Below are 27,476 nucleotides of genomic sequence, written 5' to 3'. Positions count from 1 at the left end.
TGGAACATGGCCTGTTTTCTGCTGCCTGGAGTCCCCTTTGGCTCATCTCTTCTTCCTCATATTCTCCTTTTGTGTCTACTAAAAGGAATTTTGTATGCAGAAGATGAAGTGAAAATATCTGATTTTGTCTAGCCCATCTAACATTTCTTAATGATGAGCAACATGTTGAAACCTTAGATTCTAGCACTTCAAGACTCTCTTTTCCTCTCACTAGTTGGGGATGGTGGGGTATAAGGTTTCATATTTATTTTTTCTTTTGTTTGATATAGATCAAATAGAAGTAGAATTTGTTTTGTTCAATATCCTTCATTACTGCAACAAAAATTAAAATAATTCATATTAGCCAACAGAAAATTTACAGTGTAAATAGAATATTTATTTTTCAAGTTACAACTGCAGTGAAATCCTAGAAAATGGCTGAATGCACATGCAGCTTAAAATACAAAAGTGCTTGTACTAAAAGCAATAGGACAGTCTTCCTCAAGAAAGAGACATCAAAGCATTTTTCTGAATTGAAACAGAGAATTCAGCTCTCCAGGTAATCAAGTGCTGAAGGAGTATTTAATTAAAAAAACTTGCTTTTGTCGTAAGTGAGGGCCATTTCACATTTCTCCAGGCTCTCATCTGTCTCTGTTGCCAGCTGATACAATAAGAAAGGTAACAAATCAATCTCAGAACTGTATTCTGCTGCTTCTGTGAACCATTTTTCTTACTGAGCTAAAAGATCAATTTAACTGCTCACCATGGCACTCCTAATGGTCAGGTGCTTTCTGCCTGCAGGAAGGATTTTCTCCAGCCAAATATGAGATTCGTAAGTGAGATTTAGTCACTTCAGCCAGTTCCCAAGTTCCTTTTTCGTGCTTCTGATCTGTCACATTCTCCAGATGAATTGTTAAATATGGAATTCACCCTGGGTTTCATGCACTGAGGTGAGGGGAATTGTCTTCTGGAACGGCTTCTTGCTCTCCACACACAAGCTATAGACACCGACCTCCATTTGGTCTCACTCATCTCACCCCTGTGGAGGAGCAGTTTTCTGCTGGAAAACATGACAGAGCCAGAACATTCCACTGGGAATGAAGCAACTCAGTGATTGTCCCCAGCAGGTCTCCTGGCACAACCCTGCAAACCAAGCACTTTCCCTGTTATGTGGAACAGCCAGTCCTTACCATTTGTTAGCATGAATATGCTTCTGGATATCCAGACCAAAGGCACTGATTTTACTCCATTGGGACACTGATAAACTCTGATTTGTCTCTTTTTCCTCTATCCATTTCTTTTGTCACCCTTGGATGTCACAGTTCCAAGTTTTAGTTTTATTTGATTTTAGTATTAAAAGAACCCAACCCCCCAAAACAAAACCACAAAAAAAAAAAAGTTCTAATATTAGCAATTAGTGAAAAGCTGTATTTTGATACTCAAAGTGGCTTCTTTTTGATGTTTTAACAGAACAGCTTGACACTTTCCTTCTGTGAGAAACAAAAAATTAGGATCAGCAGTTGTTTCTAATTAGAGGAGAAGCTGGTTTTGATATTTTAGAAAAAAATCATTCTAAGGTAACACAAATACCCTGTTTTATTTTTTCCTTCATGTTCAGAGAAATATCTGTTATGCTTTTTGACCAAAAAGCAAGGAAGGTAAAATGGAGAAATAATAAGCAGAAGGTGAATTTAAGCATTTTTCTCTTTATGGGAAGAATGATGGGTTTTGGGCTATTGCAAGTTGCCAGTTATGTTTCACTGCATTTGTCATGGAATCTTTTATTCAAACAGTTTTGAAGGTGGCATGATGTGTGATGGTATCTCAGGGTAAATGTCCAACCTTTTGACACATGTTTGACCATTTTCCTTTCTGGTATTTAGTCACTGTGTCTTAAATTCCTGCTGTGCATTGGGATCAACTCCGACAACATTTTAAAATGTTATAATAAATCTTCTTCTACTCCTTCATGTGTGCTCCAAATGGCATAATTCTTCTGATGAAAACTGGTATATGTGGCACACTCCTGTAATGTCATTCAGATGTGGGATTCAGCTCTGGCAGAGTGGATGTGTTTTGCAAAGAAAGGATGGTGTACTAGCACACATAAAAACTATTAGCTTTTTTGCTGGTAGTGTGATTTTGGGTGGGACTTCCTCCCCACCTGGACCATTGAGGCATGTGATAAAAAACAAAACACTGATGCTAGGGAGCCACATTATATCTGTGCTCACTAGATGATAACTGTGAAAGCTTGCCATCAAAGTGCTGTGAGACAGTCGACAAAATCAACTCCCTCGGCCATTTGTATTTTCTATTCCTTGACTAATTTAGAGGCAAAAAAAAAAAATAAAATAGGCAAATCCAGTGTTTATTTACTAAAGAAGTGCACTTTTTTACAAGTCAGGAAGAAGTTCTTTGGAGGCAGCAAAATCTGAATTGGGGCTGAGCACAGCCAAGTGGCTCTTCAGGTCAGTGACTGCAATATGTATATCAGGCCTGATGTTATGAATCCAAAAATATCACATCTGTGTTCCTGTACTAAATGTTCCAGAGCTACACAAACCAGCAATGTAATCCACAACAGACATTGTTGATATGATTGATTTAGAGACAGAAGGGTTCTCAGAAAAGAATTAGTGGTATTTGAAAAGAAAAGAATTGTGCTATTAAATTATAGTACTGATAAGGTGCGTGTGGATGAAAAAAAACTTTCAACCAGGTAATTTCAGCTTAGATCTTTTCAGTTGGAACTTTCAACCAAGTAATTTCAACCAGGATTTAGATCATTGTTCCGAGCTGAGCAAAAAAGGTGAAATTGTCTCACTTGTCTTGTGGTTGTGGTTAAGAGAAGACAAGAAAGATGGATTACATGTAGGTGGAGAGGAAAGGGTAGGAAAACCAATGTAATTGTTGAATTGGAAAAGTTTGCAAGACTCCTAGTTTGTCTTCTCTAAGACATAGTTGTATAAAGGTCTGTTTTGCTGAAGTGCAAAAATTCAGGGAAGAAGAAATATTTGTAAGATAGAAAGGCTCTTGTTTTTATCTAGATTATTGTATGCAAATTTAATATCACCATATTTCCCTCCTCCTCTTCCTGCTAGACTGCAGAAGTATTTAGGTCAAACACCACCTGCCTTCTGAGAAGGATATCTTACAAGTGTTTTTCTTTGACTCTTTCTGGGCACATATGCTGAGATTAAGGAATATCTTTCATATTGAAACTTCTATTCAGTCATGTTAGTTCATTTTGTTTATGAGTTTCTATGTTTTTATTATTTTTTCCCAATGTTTCTTATCAAGGTGTGATTAATCTATTTTACTTGATTATGATGGGGTTTGTATGAATTTAATAATTTTTTATGTATCAAATAATTAGAATGGTTTGTACATAAGCCAGAATTGTAAGTGGAATCTAAGGGAACTGTGCACATGACTTTTCATTTCCTTGGGTGGTCATTACCCAATTGCTTAGAAATTCTTTCATTAGCCAATCTTAAAATCACAAATCTTAATTAAAATAACAGGACAGCCTTTGGAGACCTCTTAGCATAGAATACAAAGCATTTAGTTTTTTTATGAGAAAATTGGGACTTTTCTACTCTAGGGTTCACAGGAAATGTGTTCTCTTGACTTCATGTTTCATTGTATGCCCATTTCTGAGTTCTGTGGGATATATGATCATTGTTAGGCTTTGCTGTAGGGTTAATGTTCAGGGATGTTATTAAACAATATATAGGATAAATGATTCTTCATCCTGTTTTGAATGATAGGTAAATCACCATTTATATTATAATTTTGAACCCTCTTTCCTTCTACTGCCATTGCATAATAAGACTTTTTCACTGTAATTATAGTTTTCAGCACAAAAACCATATAAGTAGCAGATTATTTTTTTAGTACTATCTCACAGAAGAATGAACAGCAGGACTCATTTTCAGTTCCCTGTACTTCAAAAGAATTGTAATGGATTATTAAAAATAATGTGCAAACAAGCACTTTTTCACAATACTCAACAGAAAATGATGATCTTTTAGTGCTTTGCTACTGATGCTTCTCCTTGGAGACATTCTGACTTCATTTCAATCTGCCTCTGTAGTTTTTTTTTTCCTTTCTTTTCCAAATTTATTTGAATTTTGCCTGTGAGGAATGCACTGTTAGGAAGGTAACACAGCACAGAGGATGCCAGTCCCTGTAAGGATTGACCATGACAAACTGTTCCTGGGCAGCAACCTGCTGCCAGTATTCTGTCTGCTGGTGTTCCTCCTGTCTGCTGCTTGTCTGGTGTTCTGGGCAGGAAAAGAAAAAGAAAATCGAATGGGGAAGAGGTTCATTGAAACAATTCAGAAATAACTGCTAAGCAGAATAAAGGTTAAAAACCAGTTTTAAAAGTTAAATCTAGTTTTAAATGTTAAAACTAGTTTTTAGTTCTAATTTTATGGTCTGCACTGAAGTAAAGTTCTGGTAATGAGAGATGGAAATAGTTATACTATGACTATATTTTCTCTGAACAATTTCTATTATGTTTGATAGGAACTTTCATTTTTAGAGGCTTTCAGATAAAGTTAAGTGTCCACATCAATGTGGAAAGCTGCTTTTCATGAGAAATTCATTGAGAAATGTAAAAGAGGTTTTTAACAGATTCAGCCACAATTCTTTTTGGCACATTGTCAATGATCCAGGAAAATACTCTGTTACAATTCTGAAATACTCTGGTGTATTTTTTAATATTTTTTTAATATCCAGTTCTCTCAATTAAATTATTCCATCAGTCTTAAATATCTCTACAAATGCAGACATCTGTGTATGTCATTCCATTTGAGTTTGATGAGGACATCTAGAAGTGTGATGTTTTTCTACACAGTAACTCTTAATGTTTAAACTTCACTTTCTTAATTTGGTATGGTTTAATGCAAACTACTCAATCACTTAAAATAATGAAGAAAAAAAAATCTGAAAACATTATTTAAAATTAAGATCTCCATAACAAAAGTCTGGCTGAATTTATACTCCTATGGGAGAGAAGAGAGTAATATTTTGAAGCATATTAACTAAATTTCAATTTGTAATTCAGAAAAAACTCACTACTTTGGAATTGTCCATGAAGATGTAGAAAGGGGTTTTTTTTTCCTTTTTTTTTTTTTTGTGGGTTTTTTTGGGGTTTTTTTTTTGTTTTGTTTTGTTTTTGTTTTGTTTTGTTATTTTAACAAGTGAATGGAAGAGACAAGACTGTGTGTACAGGATTTTACAGGAGAAGGAGGGGAGGGGAGGAGGCAGGATGTTAAAAAATTGTTCCCAGACTATATATGTACAAAAAGGAAAGAAAGTATATTCCTCAGAACAAACTTGAAATTTTGTTGGTTCATATACCCACTGCCTCTGAAAAAATAGGTTTATAATGTGTAAAAATCACACATCAAATTACATCACCCAGATGCAGAGATTTTTATCATCCTTGCCATCCTTTCTGCTTCATTCTTATCTACCCTTGATACCTGTAAATTAGCCATAATCTGTTGACACTTTTTATATGAGTTCTTAAGGAAGAAGCTTGCAAACCTGTGCAGGGCAGGGGTCCCATCTTTATATCCCTTTAAATATTTAGACATTGTAGATTCTATTATAGAAAACCCAACCTACCTAACATGCATTAATTGTTTTGATCGTGTTTTAGCCACAATAAAAATTCCTGGCATATCTCACTGAGTGATGAAAAAATCATTTGTAATTCTTATTCATAGACACAAAATTGGGGCAGATCATAGCAAAAATTATTGTTTGTTTCCTGCTACTGAAATGTTAGATGGGTTATCTCAGATTTCCAGACCATTTGGCCATCAGAGAGCAGACTGTTATCTGTTCTGACATTAATCTACTTGCAGTGGCTACTTTGGTGCACAGTTTCAAAATGACAACATGCACAATGCATCATAATTATGTCCCTCTCAGGAATAACATTTGCAGAAAGGTTTCTTGAACTAATAAGGTGTCTCTGCATCTGTGGGAGCTAAAAATAGCCTTTTTAAAGATATGGTTGCAAGGGATGTTTCCCAAATTATTTCATGGGGTTCACAATATGTTTTTAGGGGTGATAAAATACAGAATCATATGTATGCATAATAGGCAGGGAACATTCAGTGTAAATTCAATCAAGAATGAAATGCTATTACGTGCAAACACCTCCTGGGCTTGTGCAGAGGTAATGGAGCATATGAAATAGATAAAGTGACAGCCAGGAGAGGAAGAAGATATGTGACTTTCCCTACAACTTTGTTTAATAAAGCTTTCAACATAGATTGTGGATATAATGTGTTGTTTTGTCTCCATCCAAATCACCTTAGTTTTTATTCCGTGCATTTTGTAGACTGTAATTTGGTGATAATGGCTTCTTTGCACAGCCCAGGAGTGATGAACAGGAGTAAAGAAGTCTGTTAATAAGAGAATGTGCATGTCCTTCCCAATGCAGAGATCTTAGTTTGAGTGGGTCAGGAAGGAAGTAATATTTTGCTTGTAACAAACATCACTAAGCATTCAGTATTGAATATTTAGGGAGAATACAGATGAGAAGGATGATTATAAGCCAGTCTGTGTGAGAGCCAGGTGAAAAGAGTTACCTATTTTCAGCCTTTGCTTACTTGCTCCATGCCTATTTCTTCTGTGAATCATGCTTTATGAAATCTGTAGTGCTTGAAGTTTGTCTTGTGCATTACCAGTGATTTTGGTTCAGTGGGTTTGGTCTGTGTTGTAAAGCTCCAAGCCACACTGCCTGAGTGAGGACCAGATTTGCTTTGCTCTGCCTGAGAAGGGCTGCAACTGCAGCATGGTTCAGGGAGCCAGGATGTGGTCTCCTCTTCCCTTGCTGTAGTTGGGAGCAATCTCTTCAGGCAGGAGAATTTATGCCCTTTTACTCCCTAAAGGGAGAGGCAGCAGAATTCTCAGATGAACCATTCGTGCTGTCTCAATCTTGCCAACGTTTTCAGACTTTCTCATTTCAGTGGAAATTTGTGATGACTACATAATGGGAATATGATACTGTCATGGCAAGCATTTTAATATGTATTGTGTTTACTATTTTTTTGATTCCTTGATTTATCTAAAAAGTCGAGTGTTTGGAGACTCTTCTTAGCAGCAGCTAGAAAATATGTATTAGTAATATAAATAATATATTATGCTAACATGGTAACAAATCAAACTCTTCCTGTTTACTACTAAAAGAAGATTTATTTATAACACTACAGATTTCCCTATAATTTAGGAAAAAAAAAAGAAAAATCTTGCAGAGGATTTGGCATAAATTTGAATGGGGACAGCATTGCTCTTAATAAATATTTTGCATCTCACATAACTCTCTATTTGCAATAGATATTTCAGTATTTTAGGTTACAGAATTTGTATTTTATGGAGCTGTAACAAATGTAAGAACAAATAGGTTTTAAATAGGTTTTATCACACTTGAGACCATAATGCTTTACTGAGTCAAACCATCATTCTTCTGTCTAACCCAGGAAAATGTCCCTGCTGGTACAGGGAGAAGGGATCAGCCTGGCTGCCTTCTGCTGGATGTTCCCCTTGTGCTGCCCCATCCACAGCATACACAGCTCTTGGATTTGGGACATCAGGAGTCCTTGTAACATCTGGTTTTCAGCCTATTGTTCATGAAGTTGCCTAATACCTCTCTGAAATTGCTGATTCTTTTGGCCCTTGTGATTCCCTGTGAGCAAGCTCTGTATAGAGTACCTGCTATGGAAATAAACACTTTTTTTTCCTATTCAGACACAACAAAGGTGCATACTCCTGCCCAATGTCTTCTGTCTTTAAATTAAATACACATTTAGGAGTGAAATTTTCATTTTATATAACATCATCAGGTTTCCTAAAACTTTTTCCTGAAGGATTTTATAAAAAAACCTTTGCATATGGTTTATAAAGAAGCCCAGGGGCTTCTTAAAGAAAAAGCTATGGCAGCTGTGGGACACCAGTTTCAAACCCTGGTGCTGGAGCTGTAGGATTGAAGCTGTGCACTATGGTCACACCTCCTGCCCTCACAGCCTCTCAGATTTCCCTCCTCACAGGCAGGTTGTGTCACTCCTGACTGCAGACCCATCCTGTTCTTCAAGCCTGGAATATAATTTTTGGGTTATTTCTTATATTAGGTAATTAATCTTGTTTTATTTTGAAGTACTTTTTGGTATATAATAGGATTCCAACACCAACACAGCCTTTCTTTCCTGTATTATTTGCATCTGTATGTTGTATTATTTGCATCTGTATGTTGCAGTGCACACTTTACTATTATTCTGTCACCAAACTTCTGAGAAATGATATGTCAGCTGAAGGAAAACAAGCTCTTCATGTCTTAGCTAAGAAATTGAGGCCAGCATTTTTAACAGAATTAAAAATAGAGAAGATTAAGTGCTAGCCTGCCATTTTGCACTGTCATTCCCTAAAAAATATAATACTACAAAGAAACTACAGTGGAAAAGATAGGCCAATTTTAATGTCTGAGATAACTTTGAGGAAGAAATAATTTAGTAATTTTTTTATTATTGGCAGTCTTATTTTAGACAGTCTCCAGGTACTGTTTCCCATCCTTCCCATTCTGTCTTTCTTCATTGTTATCAAGTAATGAGAATAAAAGCTGAAAGAGTATTAGCTCTAAGAAATGTAGATGACAATGTTTTTATTCAAACCAACTTTAAAAGTTCTATGGAAAAATGAGGCTATAAATTAGCACAGGGTTCTATTTATTCTCTCTGTTGGTTTTTTAGTTGTCTTTTTTTTTAAAAAAAGGAATGGTAAGTATACTAAAAAGGTCTTGAAGGAGATTTGCAATTTTTTGCAGTCCAGAGTTTTGTATCAGGCAGGATCAACTAGACAGATAATTTCTGACTAGTTTCTTGTAAGCTGCTCCATAAGATTTTTTGTTCTCTGTATCTTTGCAGATTTTTTTTCTCACCACTTAGCAATCCTTGGCAGTCAAAAGATGTTTGTTTCCAACCTTAATGTCCCCTGCTTCAATTTAAGCTAATTATGTGACCACAATGAAAATTGAGAACAGTTTACTCTTTCTCAGCAATAACCTCATATACTTGAAGGGTGGTACTTCAGTTAAATTTTCTCCAGACTAAACAAATCTTCCTCCTTAAAATCTCTACCCTTGTTTCTAGATTACTGACCATCTGTCCAGTCATTTGCAACCCATTCCCATGCTAGTCCAGTTTTCCAGCTAGTTGTATTAATGCCTTGGACTTACTGATTCTCAGGTTTTTTTGAGATTGTTTTCAGTTGTATTCCTCTTCTCACATTCTTGCTGATGGTTGTTTTTTGCATAGTTGTGAATATAAAAAATCTTAGCTCTCTTCCATCAACTAATAATAGTGATTAATATGAGACAGGACAAGTCTGTGTGTAGCTTCACTTGATATTGCCTTCCTATAGAGTGTATTCAAGTTATGGGGGTTTTTCTCCCATCAGTTCCATTTCCATTTACAAATTTCTTGCTTGTGGTAATGTCAGTATTGGAAGCTTTGCTGTGGGCATCAGGCACAACTTCTGCCTGTGGCTCACAGTTGATAAATCTTACAGCTCTCAATGGAGAGAAATGCAGTTGCCCTCTTATTTACTCTTGATAAATGGCTGGCTGAATTTCTCGTTACTATTTTCCCTTCTCAAAGGTTGTTTAATCATATGTTCTAAAAATGAGCAAGGAATAATTCACCTAGAATTTCCTGGGAAGTTTTCTATGCCTCTTTCAAAAGAGAAGTATATTTATCCATTGCAGGTCCTTAAATATAACTGCTAATACCCACAAGGTTTCCTGAGCCAGTTCCTGAGTATTATAGCTGAAATTCATGAGCTGTCACATCAGAATTCATATTGAGTTAGATAAGAACGATGTCACACCAATAACAAAGTTAGCAGTGTTTGTTTATTGTCTTTCACTCAGAGACCTTCTGCCCTGAAGCTGTTAACATAAGTATTAGTGCTAGAACAAACCTTTTTTCAGACTCACTTCAAAAGTTTCAGAAACTGCTTTATTCTGTTTGGGTAAAAACGTTGAAGCAAAAGAAGTTTACAGACTTTATGGCATCTGCAAGAATAATCTCCATCTTGTATAACCTTACAGAAGAGAAATGAGCTATAGATTTGAAACTCTTGTTTCCATAAGGGGATAAAAAAATACTGTGGATAATAGTAAAAAAATAGGTTTAGGCTCAGTGGTGGGTTATAGTCCTTATCCAAATATTGGCTATTGTTTTATATTGCTTGTATGTATATATGTTTCTGAGCATGTATGCATACGTATCTACATTTTAGCTACATATATTTCTTTCCTGATAGGAGATATAATGAAGACCACCACCAAAATAAATCAAAATAAATTATCAGGTAGTTAGAAGGATTGGTAACAGCAAATTCTGAACTAATAGCCTAACTAAGCAGTGACTTTGAGGTTGAAGTAGTGAACAAATACCTGAAAATATTATTCCAAATAGAATAGTAGGAAATACTTGCAAGATTAAATTATGGTCAGTACAGATGTCCTCAGGCTGCTCTATGAAGTTTTTCCAAACCCACTGTGCTTTTTCAGAGAAAATTACACAGAATATGCAGCAATGGAGGCTTGACTCTGACCTCCTTCTCTCCTGTGCACACACACACACACACACAGATGTTGTAGTGCTGCAATATTGTGGGTGTGTCTCCATCTCAGGCTCACTGCAGCTGTTTTAAATGAGATAAAGCTGGGGAGCAGATGCAGGTAAGTGGTTTTGTATTCAGCCAGGTGAGACTCATCAGATCTCATTAACTCAGAGTAGTTCTGAAAGGCTCTGGAGTGCTGAGCTGGCCCCAGAAATCACACAGCTGTGCTCACACCACGCTCTGTGTGCCTTAGTTAAGTCTAGCTGGCCTAAAGTAGTTCTTTACTGGATCTGCTGTACAGCTTCTTTCCTGTGTTATGTGTAGTCCAGAACTGGGGTTTATTCATCCATAGGTGATTGAGGATTGAGCCTTTCTGGAGTGTGAGCCTCAAACACCACTTAGCTCCTCTCTTTCACATCACTGCTTTTCCTGTACTTCCAGCCCCTCTGTGTCAGATCTCCACCCTGCTGTCCCCAGCCCTTCTTGTTCCCCACCCTCCATACATCTGCCATCACACAGAGAGCTTGTGCTCTGTCTGAAGCAGTCACCTTCCTAAGGTGAGAGGTGAATGATTCAGGAATCAGGGTGGTACAGCTGTCCAGAAGCTACTGTTCACTCTCCCAGGGAATGTATGGTGTGTCCCCATTGTCAGTAGCACACTGGAGTCTGGGAACCCAAAGCCTTGGGCTGATGATGCTGTGGAAGTTGCTGTCTTTTTTTTTTCTATTTTTTTTTTTTTACTCCTTTTTTTGTTTGGTCTGAGTAATGAGTATGCTCATGCTTTGTGCCTTTTTGGGGTTTAAGGGATTCTTAATGTGTGGACAGAGATTTGATTTGGAGTTAATTCAATAAGCATGCCCTCAGCCAGAAATTCTCTGCACTTGTGTGCAAACACAGAAAACTCTCCTAATGCAGCTCTTACATGACTTTAGTTGTTTATGGCAGAGAGCATTCCTCCATGACAGTAACTTGTATCATCTGATTTCCATATGCAATGTCTTACACCGTGGAAGACAGTGAAACATTTTCCTTTGATCGATGGTGACATCAGAAAATGTAAACCACCAACCCTCCAGAGAACAACCTTGGCATACATGGTGAATCTGTTACAATTATTTGTTATCTCCTAATGCCTGCACATCTGCAGCAGTAATTAAAGTTTGAAAGAAAGCTAAATTTTTAAAAGTTATTACATTTGAGTTTGGGTTATTTTTGTTTTGTTTTAAAGAAACATAGGGGTTATATTCAAAGTTAAAACATCCTTTTGTGCACAGTAATCTACACCTAAGGCTACTGACTAAGAAAATATGATATCACAGCAGCTATTCCACTGTCAGGAATCTGTTTAGGGAAAAAAATTAAAAATTCTAACCACACATCTTCTCTATTACTACATTTTTAATGTCCTACACCACTGCTATTGCTGTTACATTTCTTTGGCATTCACTCTCAATATCACCTTATTAAAATGACAGTGTGTAACTCCAGGTATCTGTATACCTGCTGCCACCCTACTGCCCATCTCCAGTGAGGCAGCCCAGCCCTTTTGCATTTCCACTGGCAGCTTGCTTCTGTTCCTTTTTCTCAGAGCTGTGTCCCTGTCACACCTGTCCTCTGGCCTTTCTTGGCATAAGACAGAGGCTGAGAGCAAAAGGAAGGTCATGGGGGGTGAGCTGCCATGGTGGCATCAGTGCCACTAGAAATGGCCAGCCAGTGGCATCTCCAGAGCCCTGGAGACCCTTCCTGAGGAAACTGCTGGTACAGAGTACAAGGACATGCTAAAGCACATCCCCTACACTTGTTGGGTTTGCTTTGTTTTTAACCAGAATATATCATGCTGTCAGGGATAAATAAACTGATGCTGCTTTTAGCTGGTTCATCAGCACTACAGGATAATGGCATCTGTTCAGTCTTATGTGTAATATTTCTCTTTAATTTCTTAGTGCAGTTGCTTATTCTTGTTTCAGCCCATGTTTCTAGAGAGTTCTCCAAATCCCTTGGACGTGGCTACAATTTACATCTTTGTATTTTATAGTGCTTGGAATGAAGGTATTTAGAAGGATACTCTGGAGGGATAAAGCAGAAGCAAAAGAAATGGTTGATTCCTAAAATCAGTTTTCTTTTGTTAATAATTAATAGCTGAAAAAAAAATTCTTTCAAATGTAGTTCTCACTAAAAAAATAAATCTTACTTTTACTGTCGGGTGGAAAAAGTCCCTGGAAAGAAATGTGTCTGCATATGTATATGTGATAATTTTCAAGAGAAAAGAAGGAATAAGGTCAAAAAGTTGAATAAGAAAAAAAACTGCCAAGATAGATACATTTTTCAGTTCCATAGACTGTAAAATAGCTCCCAGTTTTGCAGGCTGCTATTTGCAAAAAACCAGTGACCTCAGTCTGGAGTCCTTCCAGGATTCAGCTCTTGAAAAACTGCTTGTCACAATCTAGCATTTCCATAGGGAGATACAAATCATTAATTTTTAAAAATATAACACATTTGAGAGCTCTTGTTTCCACCTCCCAATATGGCCTTTCAGCAACTGACTTTGTTATGGTAACAGGGAGGGGGAGAGCAGGAGACAGGGTCCAGATGCATCATAACAGTCACCCAGTTAATTTGGGCTCTCCACCCTGGAGAACTGACTGCATCAATCCTCACATGGTCCTCTATATGGGATGACATTTTCTTATGTCTTACACCTTCCTAATTTAGTGTGTAAAAAGTGAAAATATCACATATCAGATAAGGCCAAATTGTCAGGTATGTTAAATTTGAAAATTATTATTCCAGGATTTTATGTGTTTCTCTGTACTGTACTTCATGTCAAATTATGTGTCAGTGCTACTAATGTGAAAAGCACCTTATTGGCATTGGAAAATTACTGATCTGTGTAAACCTGAAAATCAAGTTGGATTACCTGATAAAGATGACCACTTTTTACCAGTGAGTTGTTAGCAGCCAGTGCCATAAGCCCTTGGGTTTAGGAATTGAGGTCTGTGAATTAAAAAAAAAAAAAAAAAAAAGCCTCACCTGTTGAAAAGCAGCACTAGAAAAATGGATGATGTACAGTCATTCCATCTTCAGTTATTTTCCAGCCTGACTGACACCATTATGGAACTGCATATAGTGAATTTAGGAATGTGGTCAGAATTTTTTGCACAAAGCAGTGTGAAGTACAGCTTGTTGTTACACTGAGGCTCATCTTTTGTAGTACATGGGAGAGCAAGCACATGAGAGCTGTCTAGCAAAAGCCTGGCAACGTATTTATTTCTTTCTGGAACTGTGGAAATACCTTGTCTATAAAATGTTTATATTTTACAAACATAACAGAGATCAAGTGTAAATAAAAATAGACTGCAAGATACAGTTTTATACCTATTTTCATTACAGTGTCCCAGGAAAAAGTTGAGTGGCTAAAAAAACAAGTTCTGTTCCTCCAAAACAAAGGAATTGCAGCCATAAGCAATAAAACAATAGTTTCTAATGCACAGATATTCTTCTGTGTGGAAAGCATGCTAGTGTTTCCAAACAAAGAAAATAGAGAAGAATATTTTCATTTTGACCTTTAATATTGTCAGGAACATTTATTATAAGTGTGTTGTAATATTATCTCAAGAAATCCTCTTCTGTTTTGACCAGATAGTGAAACTTAAGCTTATTGTCCCTCTGACCTCAGTTACTCCTCAGTTACAGAATAGAAATCAGAGGAAGGTTTTTAATTTTGGAATTTTATTCATCCAGTTTCATCTTTGTTATTCCAAAGCCCACTGTCAAATCCATATCTATACCTGCTTGTGTATTGCCATGTGTGCATGCATGAATCAACAGAAAAAGCAAATTGTTCTTTCCTGGTTTTATTATCGTAGTGTCAATCTACTTAATCAGTGCTTCTTTCTTTTGTGTTTCTATCAGATTCATTCCTGAAACTGTCATTCAGATAATAAAACTATATTTTCTGAAAAATAAAAATGCTAATTTTTCTTCCACTGGAGTAGAATTGTGTGGCTCCTCTGCAAGCTCCTATTCAGTGTCTGTACCTTATGCCCCAAGCAATGTTTACAGATGAAATACATTAACAGTTCATAGTGAGAGTTCTTCTTGTCTGAACAAGAAACAGCTCCATTATTTTGCTTAACTTATGCTTAAACACTGCTCTCAGTCAGAAATTGCTTAAATATATTTAAATTATATCTGTGTGAGGGAGGAGGACCAAGTAGGACTGTTACTGATTTGAGGAAACTGGTGTTGAAAATTCATCTCAGACAAACTAGCATTAGAGGGGAGTTCAGTTTTTTTATTTTAATTTCCCACAGAATCATTGATTTCAAGGTCAGAAAGGACAAGTATGTTCATATACTATGTGTGAAAACATTCCATGGGATCTTACATAGAGATTCATCTTCCCACTCTTCCAACCTGTGTCTATTAAAAAAAAATTAATTTAAAAGTTCTGTTAATAGTCTTTTGTATTCTTTGGTGATTTGCTCTGTATTTAAACATATTGGCCCCTGAGAATTTGCATCTTTTCTGTTTAAACTGTATCATCTTCAATTTCCAGCCAATACACTTTTTCAATGCTATTGTTTCCATAGCTAATAATTATTGCATTATCAGGAAACTCTCTTCAGTAGCTTTTAGCATGAGAAAATTTACCCTCTGCAGCAAGATATATTAACCAAGGGGCAGCACCATTAAATGACAGAAAAGTCTAAAATGAGGCATAATTGCATAAAATAGGTGCAGCACAGCCTTGACACTCGTGCCCAGCTGTGCTGCTGCTCAGCTCTGCAACAGTGCTGTTTGCTGTGCTCCTCTGCTTTGGCTTTTGCCTGGGAATAGAAGCCCTTCCAACCCACTCTGCAGAAATTTAAAATCCAGTACCCATCTTTGCAATAAACCTCCTTCACCTGCCTCTTGTGAATATGTGCTTTAATCAGACAGGTGTTCTCCACCAGCATTCCCAAAGGTATTCACTTTGGGAAATGCAGGAGGGAGAGGTGCTGCCTGTTCTTGTTCCCTTGTATATATTTTGAAGGAGAGGGCATCAGTGACACAGCTGCTCTCAGTGAGTGCCCTTGTGGCCAGGAAGGCCAAGGGTAACCTGGGGTGCCTTAGGAGCAGCAGTGCCAGCAGGTCAGGAGGTGATCCTGCCCCTCCAGTCAGCCCCAGTGAGATGAGCGTATCTGCACTGCTGGATCCAGTCCTGGGCTCCTCAGGACAAGAGAAACCTGGAGCTCCTGGAGTGGGTAAAGTGGGAGGAAATGTCTGGAGCATCCCCCTGATGAGGAAAGGCTGAGAGAGCTAGATGTACATTTCCTTCCCTCCTTTGCTGTTAATGAAATATGAACATCAGAATTTTTTCATCTTCACCTTCTGTATTATTGTTGACTGCAGTTAAGTACATAGCAAGAGAAATGTGGAGAAATGAAAACTAAAAGTAAATCGAACAAAGAAACAAGCACAACAAAAAGAAAGCAATAAAAACGGAAACAAAAATAAAGTGTAGTTCTGAGATCAAAACATGTCAAAATAAACCAGAAAAGTTTAGGTAACAAAACTAGGCTTGTAAATTCAACTTTTGGCATGACGATGAGATATGAATAAAGATAAAGATCCACCTCACTAGAGTTAGGCTAAAGATATTTCAGAATTATTCCAACATTTCTTATCAGATAAAATAAATAAAAACCACCTTTCCTTTCCCCTGCCCCCTACCTACACACAGAGTTAAATAATATCAAGCTCACTGTAAAAAATTGTTTAACAGTTTTTGTTTTCTTTTTCAAAAGCAAAGCTAAACAAACCAGAATAAATTCTTTTTCTTCACTTTATATTTTTCTTGAGGAAAATATCTAGTTTCCTAAGGTCCTAAAGAAAAACTCACCTGTCAGCTTATGCTGTGCCAATCCATGTTACTCTCCTTAATTATTATTCACTTGCTATTACTGAAGAAACCTTCCAATAAAAGTAATCAAAAATTTTCAGAAGATCCAGTAGAAACTGATAAAGTCATTCTATGGGAGTTTTTTGAAGCTTAAAATTGGAGAATTTGTAGACCCTCTTTAGTCTAGATATTAGCTTTCCTTTTCTATAAATATTAGTTATTTTCTTAAATTAAAAAACAGCAAAAAAAATCTGTTTCTTATCTTCATAACATAAAATTGTGTCTACTCAGTACTATTTTACTATTGTCTAAAAATGTGACAAACTGGTAAGTATATAATACAAAAAAAAAAAAAATACAGAAAAGACTAAAGCTGAAGCCTTGAAAAACAGAGCACCTGCCCTCAGTGACCTTGGTACTACACCTTTTTAAAGTGCATTGGAAAAGCCCTTAATTTGAAACACTGTTAGTTATAAAAAAGAAAAAAAGTATCAAATTTTGCAAATTCCCATTCCACAAATGACAGCTGTACACAGAGATTTCAGTTCTGCTGACTGGAACAGAAACTGGGGAAGCTCTGCAGCTCCTAACACCAGTTCCCATCCATGAAGTTATTTAGTAGGATGAAAGGACATCAGAAACCCTGGAATAGTTTTGCCTGGTTGTTTAAATGCTCATACTTTACTGCAAGAAAAAGCAATATTGGATGGCCACATAGTTTGGGGTCAAGAGGCTGTAATTCCACACACAGTTCACGTATTTCAGATTTACTGTTAGGGCTTTAATCCTGTTTCACTCTTCAGTTCTTACATGTGAATTATCACTGCATTCTAGTGGAATGGATCTCATTATAGCCAAACACTCAAATCTTTAAGTGTTGTTCTAGTTGTTACAGATACATCTTTAGCTTTATTCCTTTTTTCCTGGCAATAGCAATAATAGAGCAAATTCCTTTTATTGCAGAATGATTCATTCACAAGCCATGGTAAACTGGAATCTTTTTCTGGTCTCCTCTCCATCTTCTCCATCCTGTATGCTGGATGGACTCCAGTGCAGTCCATCAAGGCATCTCAGTCATAATGAGCAAGCTGCTGATGATTTGATCCTCTTGATGTGCTTCCAAAGTCCTTTCCTACAGACAAATAAATGGGGAGCAGGGTGAGAGGGGGGATAAGAGTTATCCCAGCTCCCACCACCACCATCACCTTACCTTTTTCCATCACCTTAGCTTACCATCACCATCCTCTCTGGTCACCACAAGGAGACTCAAATTAAGTACTCCCTTTTCTGTTTGCTTTGATTAGTGTGCATCAACAGTGTGTTGCACTCCTTGCTTTCATAACCTCCTGGCATAAACCAGGCTTCCTAAGTTATAAAGGAACATTCACAATGCCACCAGCATAACTGAATGAGTGATTGTCACCAAAAAAACCACACAAAAAGTTCTATGATGCTTTTTCATGCATCTCATGCAGCAGCTGATAAGCTGTCACTGGTGGCTTCCCCCCAGCATCACTGACAGGGCTGAGATATTCCCTTAGACAGCAATGAGAGCTGCTGAGGCCTCTCTTGAGGTGGCCCTAAGTGAACATAAAAGTACATGCTTAGGAAAACTTGCACTGCATTAAGCACTGAGGAAAAATCAAATTCATATTGTCTAGTCTGCTAAAGTTCTGATTTCACTGGCAGGCACCAATCAGCTATCAACATTGCTAAATTGTTACTCTTGATCCTCATATTTTCCTAAAACTCCTAAAGCTTAACAGGGAAAATAGAAAACAGTTAACAGTCAAAAGAAAAGTTGTTTCAAAAGAGAAAATTCCTCTGCATTATATTGCTTTCATTGTTTCATAATTTTATGTTTAAATATAGAGAGTATGTAAATGACCATTTTCACTCATATTCTTTTCCTGCTTAGTGACAAGAAAACAAATTCAAATTGTGTTTGGGAGGAATATCTTAACAAAGCCAATTTTATTATGCAAATGAATTGTAGGTGTTGCATATCTTCATTTTCTGAAATTGTTAGCAAGTTTTTCCAAAGCTTTCTCTCTCTCTAGGTGTGTGTATATAACACATTTTATTTAGAGAACCAATCAGCCACAAGAAACTTAGTTGTTTCAAGTAAAAGTTGTCTTGACTATACATTTTTGAAGTTATCAGTGCATTTTTTGTTTAAATTTAAGGTTTAGAGTCTAAAGTCTTTTCAAAAGATGTGCAAATATTTTCCATAACAACTATTTAATGGAATTATGCTTTTTCTGAGGATATCATGGTGAGTTAGTTCATAGGAGCAAATAGTTTCACAGGAAAAGAAATATATCTTCCTTTTCCCTTACATTCTTACATTAACCATCCACTTGTGCTCTTGTGGTTCCCTGGTTTGTTTCATTAAACAAGGTTGGGGGTGGGCCAAAACAAATGATCCCAAACAGTTGTGAAGTCTAAGTCTTCAGCCATGGGCTGTTACTGATAAAAGTGCTTCTAGTTTGGTCTTAACATGGAAGAGCAAAAATCTAAATTGCTGGTTTGCCCAAATACAATTTTTTCAATCACTCACTGTAAGCATTCCTATACTTTATACAAAATGGATAACAAGCTGTATTTGACTGGGAGCATGTAAGCAGCACCCTTAACTTTTGTTGATGTGTTTGAGTTCAGCAAAGGGATATAAAAAGTCCTGGCTTTGGTGTGGGAAAGATTTCTTCAGATACTAAAGAGTGAACACCCATAATGAGCACTAGTAAACAATTAATTAAATTAAAAGTAAGTAAGTCTTGGTACCATCCCGGAATTCAGCTACTTCACTTTGATAACATTGGCCAAAAAGTCAAAAAAAAAAGGTAAAAAAAAAAAAAAAGGAAGATTGGATAGATTTAAAGGTCCTGTTATAAATAGAAACTAGCATGCCCAGAGTGTCAAATATTCAGGCTTCATATTATAAAGCCAGAAAATATTTTAATTCTCAGTCTCAAACCTTGAAGTCGCATCAAGAATTTGTCACTCTTCACCTGTTTCAGTTTGTCAGTTTATTTTTTAGCAATTTTTATGCAAGTTATTTCAGTTGCTTACTTGAACAATTTATTCCATACCTCAACACCCATTTTGTGTAAGAAAATCATAAAAGTTAGGAACCTGAAAATTGGATTTTTCTTTTGAGCAGCTGCTGTCCACAAATGCAGAAAGATTGTTAAAAGTGAATAGCATCACTTTCTAACAAACTCTGGGTAGGTTGCATGACTGTATCTCATTTCTCATTATCATGCATTACTGAGCTATCACCAAGCATCATTATGTTGCCATTCATAGACATATGGAAGAAAAAGAAAAGATCTTTTGGGGTTTAAAGATGTGCTTGTACAACTCTGCATGTCAGTGGTCCTTCACTGTTGTCCTACTCATATGAAGTTGCATTTATAATTAAACAATATTTCTTTATTGAAATGTGTTCTGTAATGTTCTGGAGAATGCATTTTTGTACCTTTACAGAGCACTAGAAAAGTGTTGGTAGAGCATGCAAAAGAATTTGTTTATTAAAAACCCCACAACTTTTAGTTCAACTGACTACCTAAATCATTGTGCTTGTACTTTTGGTGACCTAATGGGGATTGGATAGATTTCTGTTCCATTTATTTTGAAAGTAGTTTAATTATAACTTTCATTTCTGTATTACCATTTTTATATAGCACATTTGTTTCCGTGTGCTGACATTCCAAATCAGAGGCATCTGGTCTGTTGCATCTGCTGTGTCTCCACCAGGGTGCCACTATTAATGAGTTTTTATTCCTATGGCTGTTGTAGCAGTAACTTCTAATAGTTTCCACTTAGTTTTCTGTTGAGGATTGGTTTAAAAAACTTAAATACTTGGCTGAATTTATAAAAGTTTTTAAAATGCTTTCCAGCTATTAATTTGTTCAGATTTTGGTTTTGGGGGGGTTTTGTCCTTTTGTTTTGGATCATCCAGCTAATACTTTAAAGTTATTCAATTTTAATTTTTCCCAAAAATCATACTTAGTGATCTTTTAGTTGTATTCTTCAAATCACTGCTCTTCCTAGCATAAATAACTGTATTTTTATTAACCCACAAAAACAGCTTGCGTGATCAGTTTATCCATTCATAGAATATTTTTCTGAATATGAAAACACTAAGTGGAGCTTAAGTGTTATTGTTTATTTTCATGCTACAGGATCACAGGAAGAGCTAGAAATTATGTGTTTTAGTAGCTACTTTTATCCAGGTTTCCATTGGGGTTTGGTACATACACTATAGGAATCATGTGAAACGTGTCTTTACAAAATCTTTAAGATTGTACAAACTGGTAAAACTAGACCAGTAAACATTGTAACAATTTTGTAATTGTAATTGGTAAAATTCTACTGTATAAAATAGGATATTGCTTGGGAAAGTTCTCAGACACTTTGTATTAAACCAAGGAAAAAATATATTTATTTGAGAAATCCTGATTTTTCTAAGAGTAAGAAAAAAAAAATCTGTTTTATAATTATGTATTATTGTCTTTTGAAAGGTCTAAGAATCTTCAGATCTCCGTATAGTTTTAAGAGTTTACGAGTGTCCTTCTTGAACTTTTAAAAATACACTCCTGTGCATCCAGAAGAAAATAATTTTATTCACATGAAATGGTAGAGGGAAGGCTGTCCACATAATCCATACAGGGATGAGATTTTTATATCCCCAAGGGAACAGCAGAACTAGCAAGACTCACTTTAAAGAGGCATTTCAAGTTTTCCTGAATGTCCAGTTCAGGAACTGCAGATGTGTCTTGGGGGTAAATCCTTCTGTGAGCCCTTGGGCACAGATCACTTCCATTTCCTCTTTTTGGTACTGAGCAAATCCTTTCTGAGCTGCCCTTACCTAGTGCTTCATTTCTTACTATATGAAACATGTAACAGCAGCTTTCTTTAGTAGAGGTAAAACCTGAGCACTTAATGTCTAGTTGGAAACTTGGGCTGGATCAAATAAATCACTTTCTTTGTGTAGTCTGGTATAACATTGTATTTAGGAAACTTTAGGGAGGAGAGTCACTCTTGGCATAAGACCTTCAAATTATTTAATTTGTTTTTCCTCTTGTAAACATTTCCTAGGTAAGGAAGGAGAGAGAAAGGGAAGCCACAGAATTATCTGAGCCTGTTGTGTGTGTTTTAGTGTTCTTATGCACCTTACATTTTGGCAATATGTGCAATACAGATGCTGTTTGACTGCACTGGGACTGCTTTTCCTATTGTGAAATTCATGCCCCTCATTAACTTGTCTTCTTATAAAATGGAGTTTGGAAGGCACATAGATATCTAGAGATAGTAATGGCATCAGTAGATTTTATTTCTCTTACTAAGGAGAGGCTTCTAATGAGAAATTTCTTCTTTGCTTAATTATGCAAGCTGCTGTTTTAACTGCATCTCTCTGCAATTCAATCAGTATACAAGTGAAAAAATACCATTCAAGCTTTTGGGTATGACTTTAGAAAGCCAGTTAAAGTAGATTTTCAAAGACTTGATGCAGAAGTTAAAAGCAAGAATGGGTGTGGCTAGATGTGTATCTTGAAAATCACCCTTTTTTTCCTAAAGAGTGTGCAACTGAACAAAATGAACTCTGTGGAGCTTTTAGTTTGATTTTTATAGTACATGCTGTAGTTACTGAAAGCTATATTCTTATGCCCTTTTATTAATCTTACAAAACAGAAAATGGTATTGGGTCTTTATTTGTAACTTTCAACTTGGTGGAAATTATGCAACTGTAGTCTGAAGTTGGAGGGTCAAATTTAAGATCAGACTCACAGGTCTTTTCTATCCAGAACAGTCAGTGAATAACAGCTTCTTAAAGTCAACTATGATTATTTAGAACAAAAAACATTTTAAGGAGAGGAGACTTTTAAGACAGTAAAATACTCCAGACACTTTATCAACAGGCAGGTGAGAATGTTAACAGATTACAGTGACTCTGTAACTGGCCTCAAATGTAGAAATCCTTCTCTGGCCTTTGTTGCCAACTTGATATCTGTTGAAGTGTACCTACTGACTGTCTGATGGCCCACTGCTCTGTTTTGGCGACTAAAAGTTGTACATAGAATAAAAGTAATTTATAGTTCGTAATTAAGTAATAAGTATTGCTAGTTCTAACTCATAAAACTGGGAAATTTAATGAGTATCTTTTCTGGAAACTCCACAATAGGTAGCTGAAGTGTATGAATTTGGTCAGTCTTCTAAAGACATACTTGGATGCTTCTTATCTGAGAAATTATTGTACTGATTCCTTGTTTGCTCTTCCCTAATCCTTTGAAATAAGTCTTATGTGCATAAGTCTTATATGCCTTACTTTCCTTGAGTTTTCATTTTCATTTAATCTAAAGCTATTGTATTTTAGTTTTTTATTGCCTTCTAAATATCACGAAGCTCATCTTTTTCCCCATGAGAAACTCCAAATCCACTTCTTACTTTCTAGTCAGATTGTCTGGGCTTTATGTATTGATTTGAGTAGCATATAAATTATTATGAGTGTTAATTATTTTTTGGCTAGGTAAGGACTGAGGACTGAAAAAAGTGATATTAACAGTCTTACAATGGCTTTTAACCAAGAGATAATAATTAAACAGCCATGAAATATTAAAAAATAAACATAATTTATTAGACTTCATAAACTAATAGGAAAAGCCTACCTAATCTGGCAAGAATATGAATCCTTATATCTTCTTTTTGAAATAAACATTAAATTATAAGATAATATAGAAAAATAGTGCCCTTCTATATAGCTTCATACAGGAGAATAGTTTATCCTGAATAATTTGACATGTTAAAAATGTGGAACAATTGCTACTTTGCATTTAGTTTTACACGTTCTTTAAAAATTATTATTGCAAATGATACTTGGTATTTTAAATTAATAACAACAATATTTAGAATGTCTAGACTAAATTCTTTGTATTATTTGAAACAGCAAGCAATCTTTTTGCTTTAAGTCTAGTTTGCACTAAAAAAGTCCCTATATATGGTCTTCTCAAAAGCTCTTTATTTTTTTTGGTTTTTTGGTTTTTTGTTTTTTTTTTAATTTTTTAATTTGTGTTCAACTAGGCAATACTACAAGATCTGGAGCAAAGACGTCCCCAGCTGGATGAACTAATAACTGCAGCACAAAACCTAAAAAACAAGACGAGCAATCAAGAGGCCCGGACAATAATTACTGACCGCAGTAAGTAGTGATTCTGCTGCCATATGGCATTTCAGCAAACATGGGAAATGTCCTATCTGATAAGCACAGCATTCTGCAGATCCTTTATGCCTTTGCAGGAGAAGGAGAGCTCCAACAGGTGACAGTTCCCATATGACTTTTCCAAAGTGTGTATAGAAGAAATGTCAGTGAAAGTCAGTGATCCCATATTTCAGATTTTTCACTGCAACTTCATATTTCTTGTCTTTATAGTGGAAGGACATTGTACAAAATGTAGAATGTGAGCACTGAAAATAAAGAACTACATTTCTTCTTACACAAGGAGAAAAAAGAAAGAATTCACAGAGTATAGCCACAGGCTTGTAAGAAGCTTTCAATTCCATCCCCCGTAGTACAGCTGCAGGCTCTTCTTTCATCTCCCCTCAGCTGACGCACAAGTCTGATGATGCCCTGCATTCTGCATTACTCTGTATTATTCCTTCAGTTCTGTTTTCCCTTTCCAAATTTAACCAACTAGCTGTGCCTAAGGTGGAAAAATTAGTAGAATAAGTTTCAGCAGTAGAAAATTAGTAGAATAAGTTGTGCCCTTGAAAGCTTGCACACTCTATACCCCTCACTATAGGATGAAACACTCTCAAGGGCATTTTATAGAAGCAGCCCTTGTGATGGACTACTGTATATCTTCAGTTATTATCTCAAGTTCTCAGGGCTAGTAACTAAGAAAAAACTGATTTTTGGTGGTCGTCAAGGTCAGCTATGGAGCTTAGAGAAAACCCAGGCCAAGTGCTTTGCATGTGGGCAGAGACAACTCATTTTAGGTAGATGCAAACTGTTCTGCACATCCTGGCCTGGAGACTGGGGCTCCCTGAAACTGATGACTTTGAGTGTGCAAATGTAGCCTAAATTTTTCTATCCCCATAATTACAAACCTCATACATCTATATAATTATTATCTCTTCCTTTTTATTCCATCAGTTCATTCCATATGTGCATTCAAATCAAAATGCATGTTTGGACCTCAATGTTGGTAGTCACACACATAAATGCTATTTAGAGTATATCCTATGTGCAATAATACTCTTAAACTGCTATTGAAATATGCTACATAGAAAAGGAGAAGTTTTATGTTTTAATTAAAATATGAGAAGAAAGGGATAGTGCTTATATATTACATAAGAACCCACTCCTCTTGGACATGCAAATTATTTTAAGAATCACCTACTCTTTTGAATTCTCATGAATTGTGTACATATACTTTAACTTTACAATGCTTATTCAAAACCAACACATGTATACTCTCATCAGTATTTTGTAGTATGTTTTAATTTTTAATTGTGAGACAAGTAATCTGAAGTTAGAAATCGTAGACTTAAAAAAATTTAAGCTTAATCCCTATACATCCTCATGTGAATTATATGCATGACTGAATTTTGTTCTGTTGGAAAACTGCACTTCACTTTCAGTGAATTTGCTGATTAAGAGAGATTAAATGCTTCTTTCTCATACAGCAGAAGAAAGCAGCTATCAGACTGTAAATCATGAAGGAGTATATGATAGCCCAACCACATTACAGATTGTGTCTGTGGCAGGTAGTGTGGTAAATACACTTTACATGATGATTTCGTAGTTTTTATCTATAAGAATTCAAAAATTATCCATTAGTTTTGAACTTTAAGTACCAAAAATTGCTTTTACTGTGATTTAGGAATGAATTTCCTATGCTGAAATTGTCAAGATCCTTGTCTACAAAAGTGCAACTTAAGATGCAGTAGATACAGGTCATGTCCCTTTCTATACTTTCAGGCACACCTTGGAGTACTATCAGAGCCATTTTTGCTGCAGTTTTCAGAGGCAGCAGACGAGATCCATGAAGGCTTTTCATGTTTAGTTAGTTTATATCTGGGCAATTCTAGTAATACCAAACACTACCTAGGGGGTATTTATTGCTTTGGGATATTAAGGAGATCATGATATTTCTGGGGACACAAAGATGCCAGGACTTTACAATGTGACACACAAGGTATTTCTGAATATTTGCCACATATAACATACTCTCATCTAAAGTACTTCTTCTAATAAACAACAGTAATTTTTTATATTTTTAATTGCTTGATTTTTTTTCTCCTTGTGTGTCATATGAAGAAGATGGAGATTGCTCTGTTTGGTTTGAATTAGGCACTCTGAATACCTGTATAGACAGGATCCACTTGTTTTGGCTGCAGCTACCTCTGTAGTTCACCTTTCCCCCCCCTTCACAGTGCTATCCTGTCCTGAAATAGGGAGGAGCCTCCTTATTCCCAGCCCAGTGGCTCTAGTTCTGTGCTCTCACCTAATGCACTCCTGTTCTGTACAGTGCTCTCACCTGCTGCAGGTGTTTTCCCTTGTCCTCCGGCACATCCTGAGTTCAGCCTGCTGAACCCAGTGTGTTGTCCCCAAGTCCATTCCTGGGAATCTTGTTCACAGCCAGATCTGAACCCTGTATTGGAGAATCTCCTCCACTTGCTAAGGTTTGTGTGTTCCTTGAAGCCATGGGGAGTGTCCACTCCCTTATACCTGTACCTTGCACCAGGGTCCTGTTGCAAGTCCTCCCTTCCTACCTCATCCACAGACTTTTTCCTATTTCCTGAGTTTTTCTCCCTCCTCATAAATACAAGTAGGTTACCATGGTTATTTTTGAGCAGTTATGAGTACATATTTAATTTATTCTGTTTCATGACCTGTGTATTGACACATTGGTGCTCCCTTGCAGCAGCTGTGTACCACCCTCACCATTCTGGAATGTCACACTGCCAGGGGCTAAAAGTATCAGATCTCATCAGGAAGGAAAGGGAGAGATGAGCTGCAATGCCCTGGTCTTCATGTAGGAGCTGATAGATTTGACTTTATCCAGTGCACTCCCCGGGCTGAAGCACAGCATCTCACACTTTGGGAAACAAAAAGATGTGATGAGCTAATTTGTATGAATAGGCTGTTCAATCACCTGGCCAATATCACTGAAGAGATATATTATAAATACTAAATTAGACTCAGGTACTCTACAAGATTAGATTAGCTGCATTCTTCATCACAAGGTGGGTTGGTGTGTCATCAACTGAAAATAAACCCTGAAGGCTTTGGCTTCTGTGCTAACATTGCTAACTCTTAAGTCATTCTTCTTAAAGAAATATGTATGTTATGTTTATTAAAGATCAACTTTGAAATATATTTAGAAATCTTATTTCCTTTTTAAAGTATTTATAAAAAAACCCAAGGTAAACATGTTATAAAAAATTTTTAAAAGTCAAAAAACCTTTATTAAAAAATGTTTTTGATTAATTGGAAATTGGAAAAGAAGTCTATAATCATGAGATTATTTTCAACAGAGTTGTCATAGTATTGCATAGATTCAGTCTCTTATTACATTAAAACAGTAGTGAAAGAGAAGCTCATACAATTTAATTATTTCCTATTAACTTCTTTTCTCCACCCTTCATTATCTGCATGAAGCTTCTGGATGTATTCTACATGCAAAGACCTTGGCTCTATAAACAAAAGCTTGTGCTATGTTTACATAATGTTATATTTAAGTATCTGTGTATTCTATTTAAATCATAGCTTGTTTACAACTTACAAACTCAAGAAGATGTAAGAATAATAATTACATTCAGTCTTGAGGAAGAGTGGTGGGAAACAGCAACATACTCTCTGCTCTTTTAATGCAGAAGCATTCTGTTCTAACAGAACCATATGCTGTACAATAACATTTTTTCTCTCTATAATGCATCACAGCTCCAAAACACTTTACTTTTC

General features: G+C 36.2%; 1 protein-coding gene across 6 annotated transcripts in view; it reads left to right on the top strand.

The window, feature by feature from the left end:
• DMD (dystrophin) overlaps positions 1–27,476 on the top strand; it is a 971,087-nt gene that overhangs the window by 658,334 nt on the left and 285,277 nt on the right. For all 6 annotated transcript variants that reach the window (XM_050969735.1, XM_050969772.1, XM_050969742.1 and 3 more), the window contains one exon: positions 23,591–23,708. In XM_050969735.1, coding sequence (XP_050825692.1) covers positions 23,591–23,708 — 118 coding nt within the window. The remainder of the gene's footprint in view (positions 1–23,590; positions 23,709–27,476) is intronic.

This window comes from Serinus canaria, chromosome 1, assembly GCF_022539315.1.
Source record: "Serinus canaria isolate serCan28SL12 chromosome 1, serCan2020, whole genome shotgun sequence".
Classification (NCBI taxonomy): Eukaryota; Metazoa; Chordata; class Aves; order Passeriformes; family Fringillidae; genus Serinus; species Serinus canaria.
The sequence above is the reverse complement of the archived record's forward strand: the minus strand, read 5'-3'. Positions and strand labels throughout refer to the sequence as shown.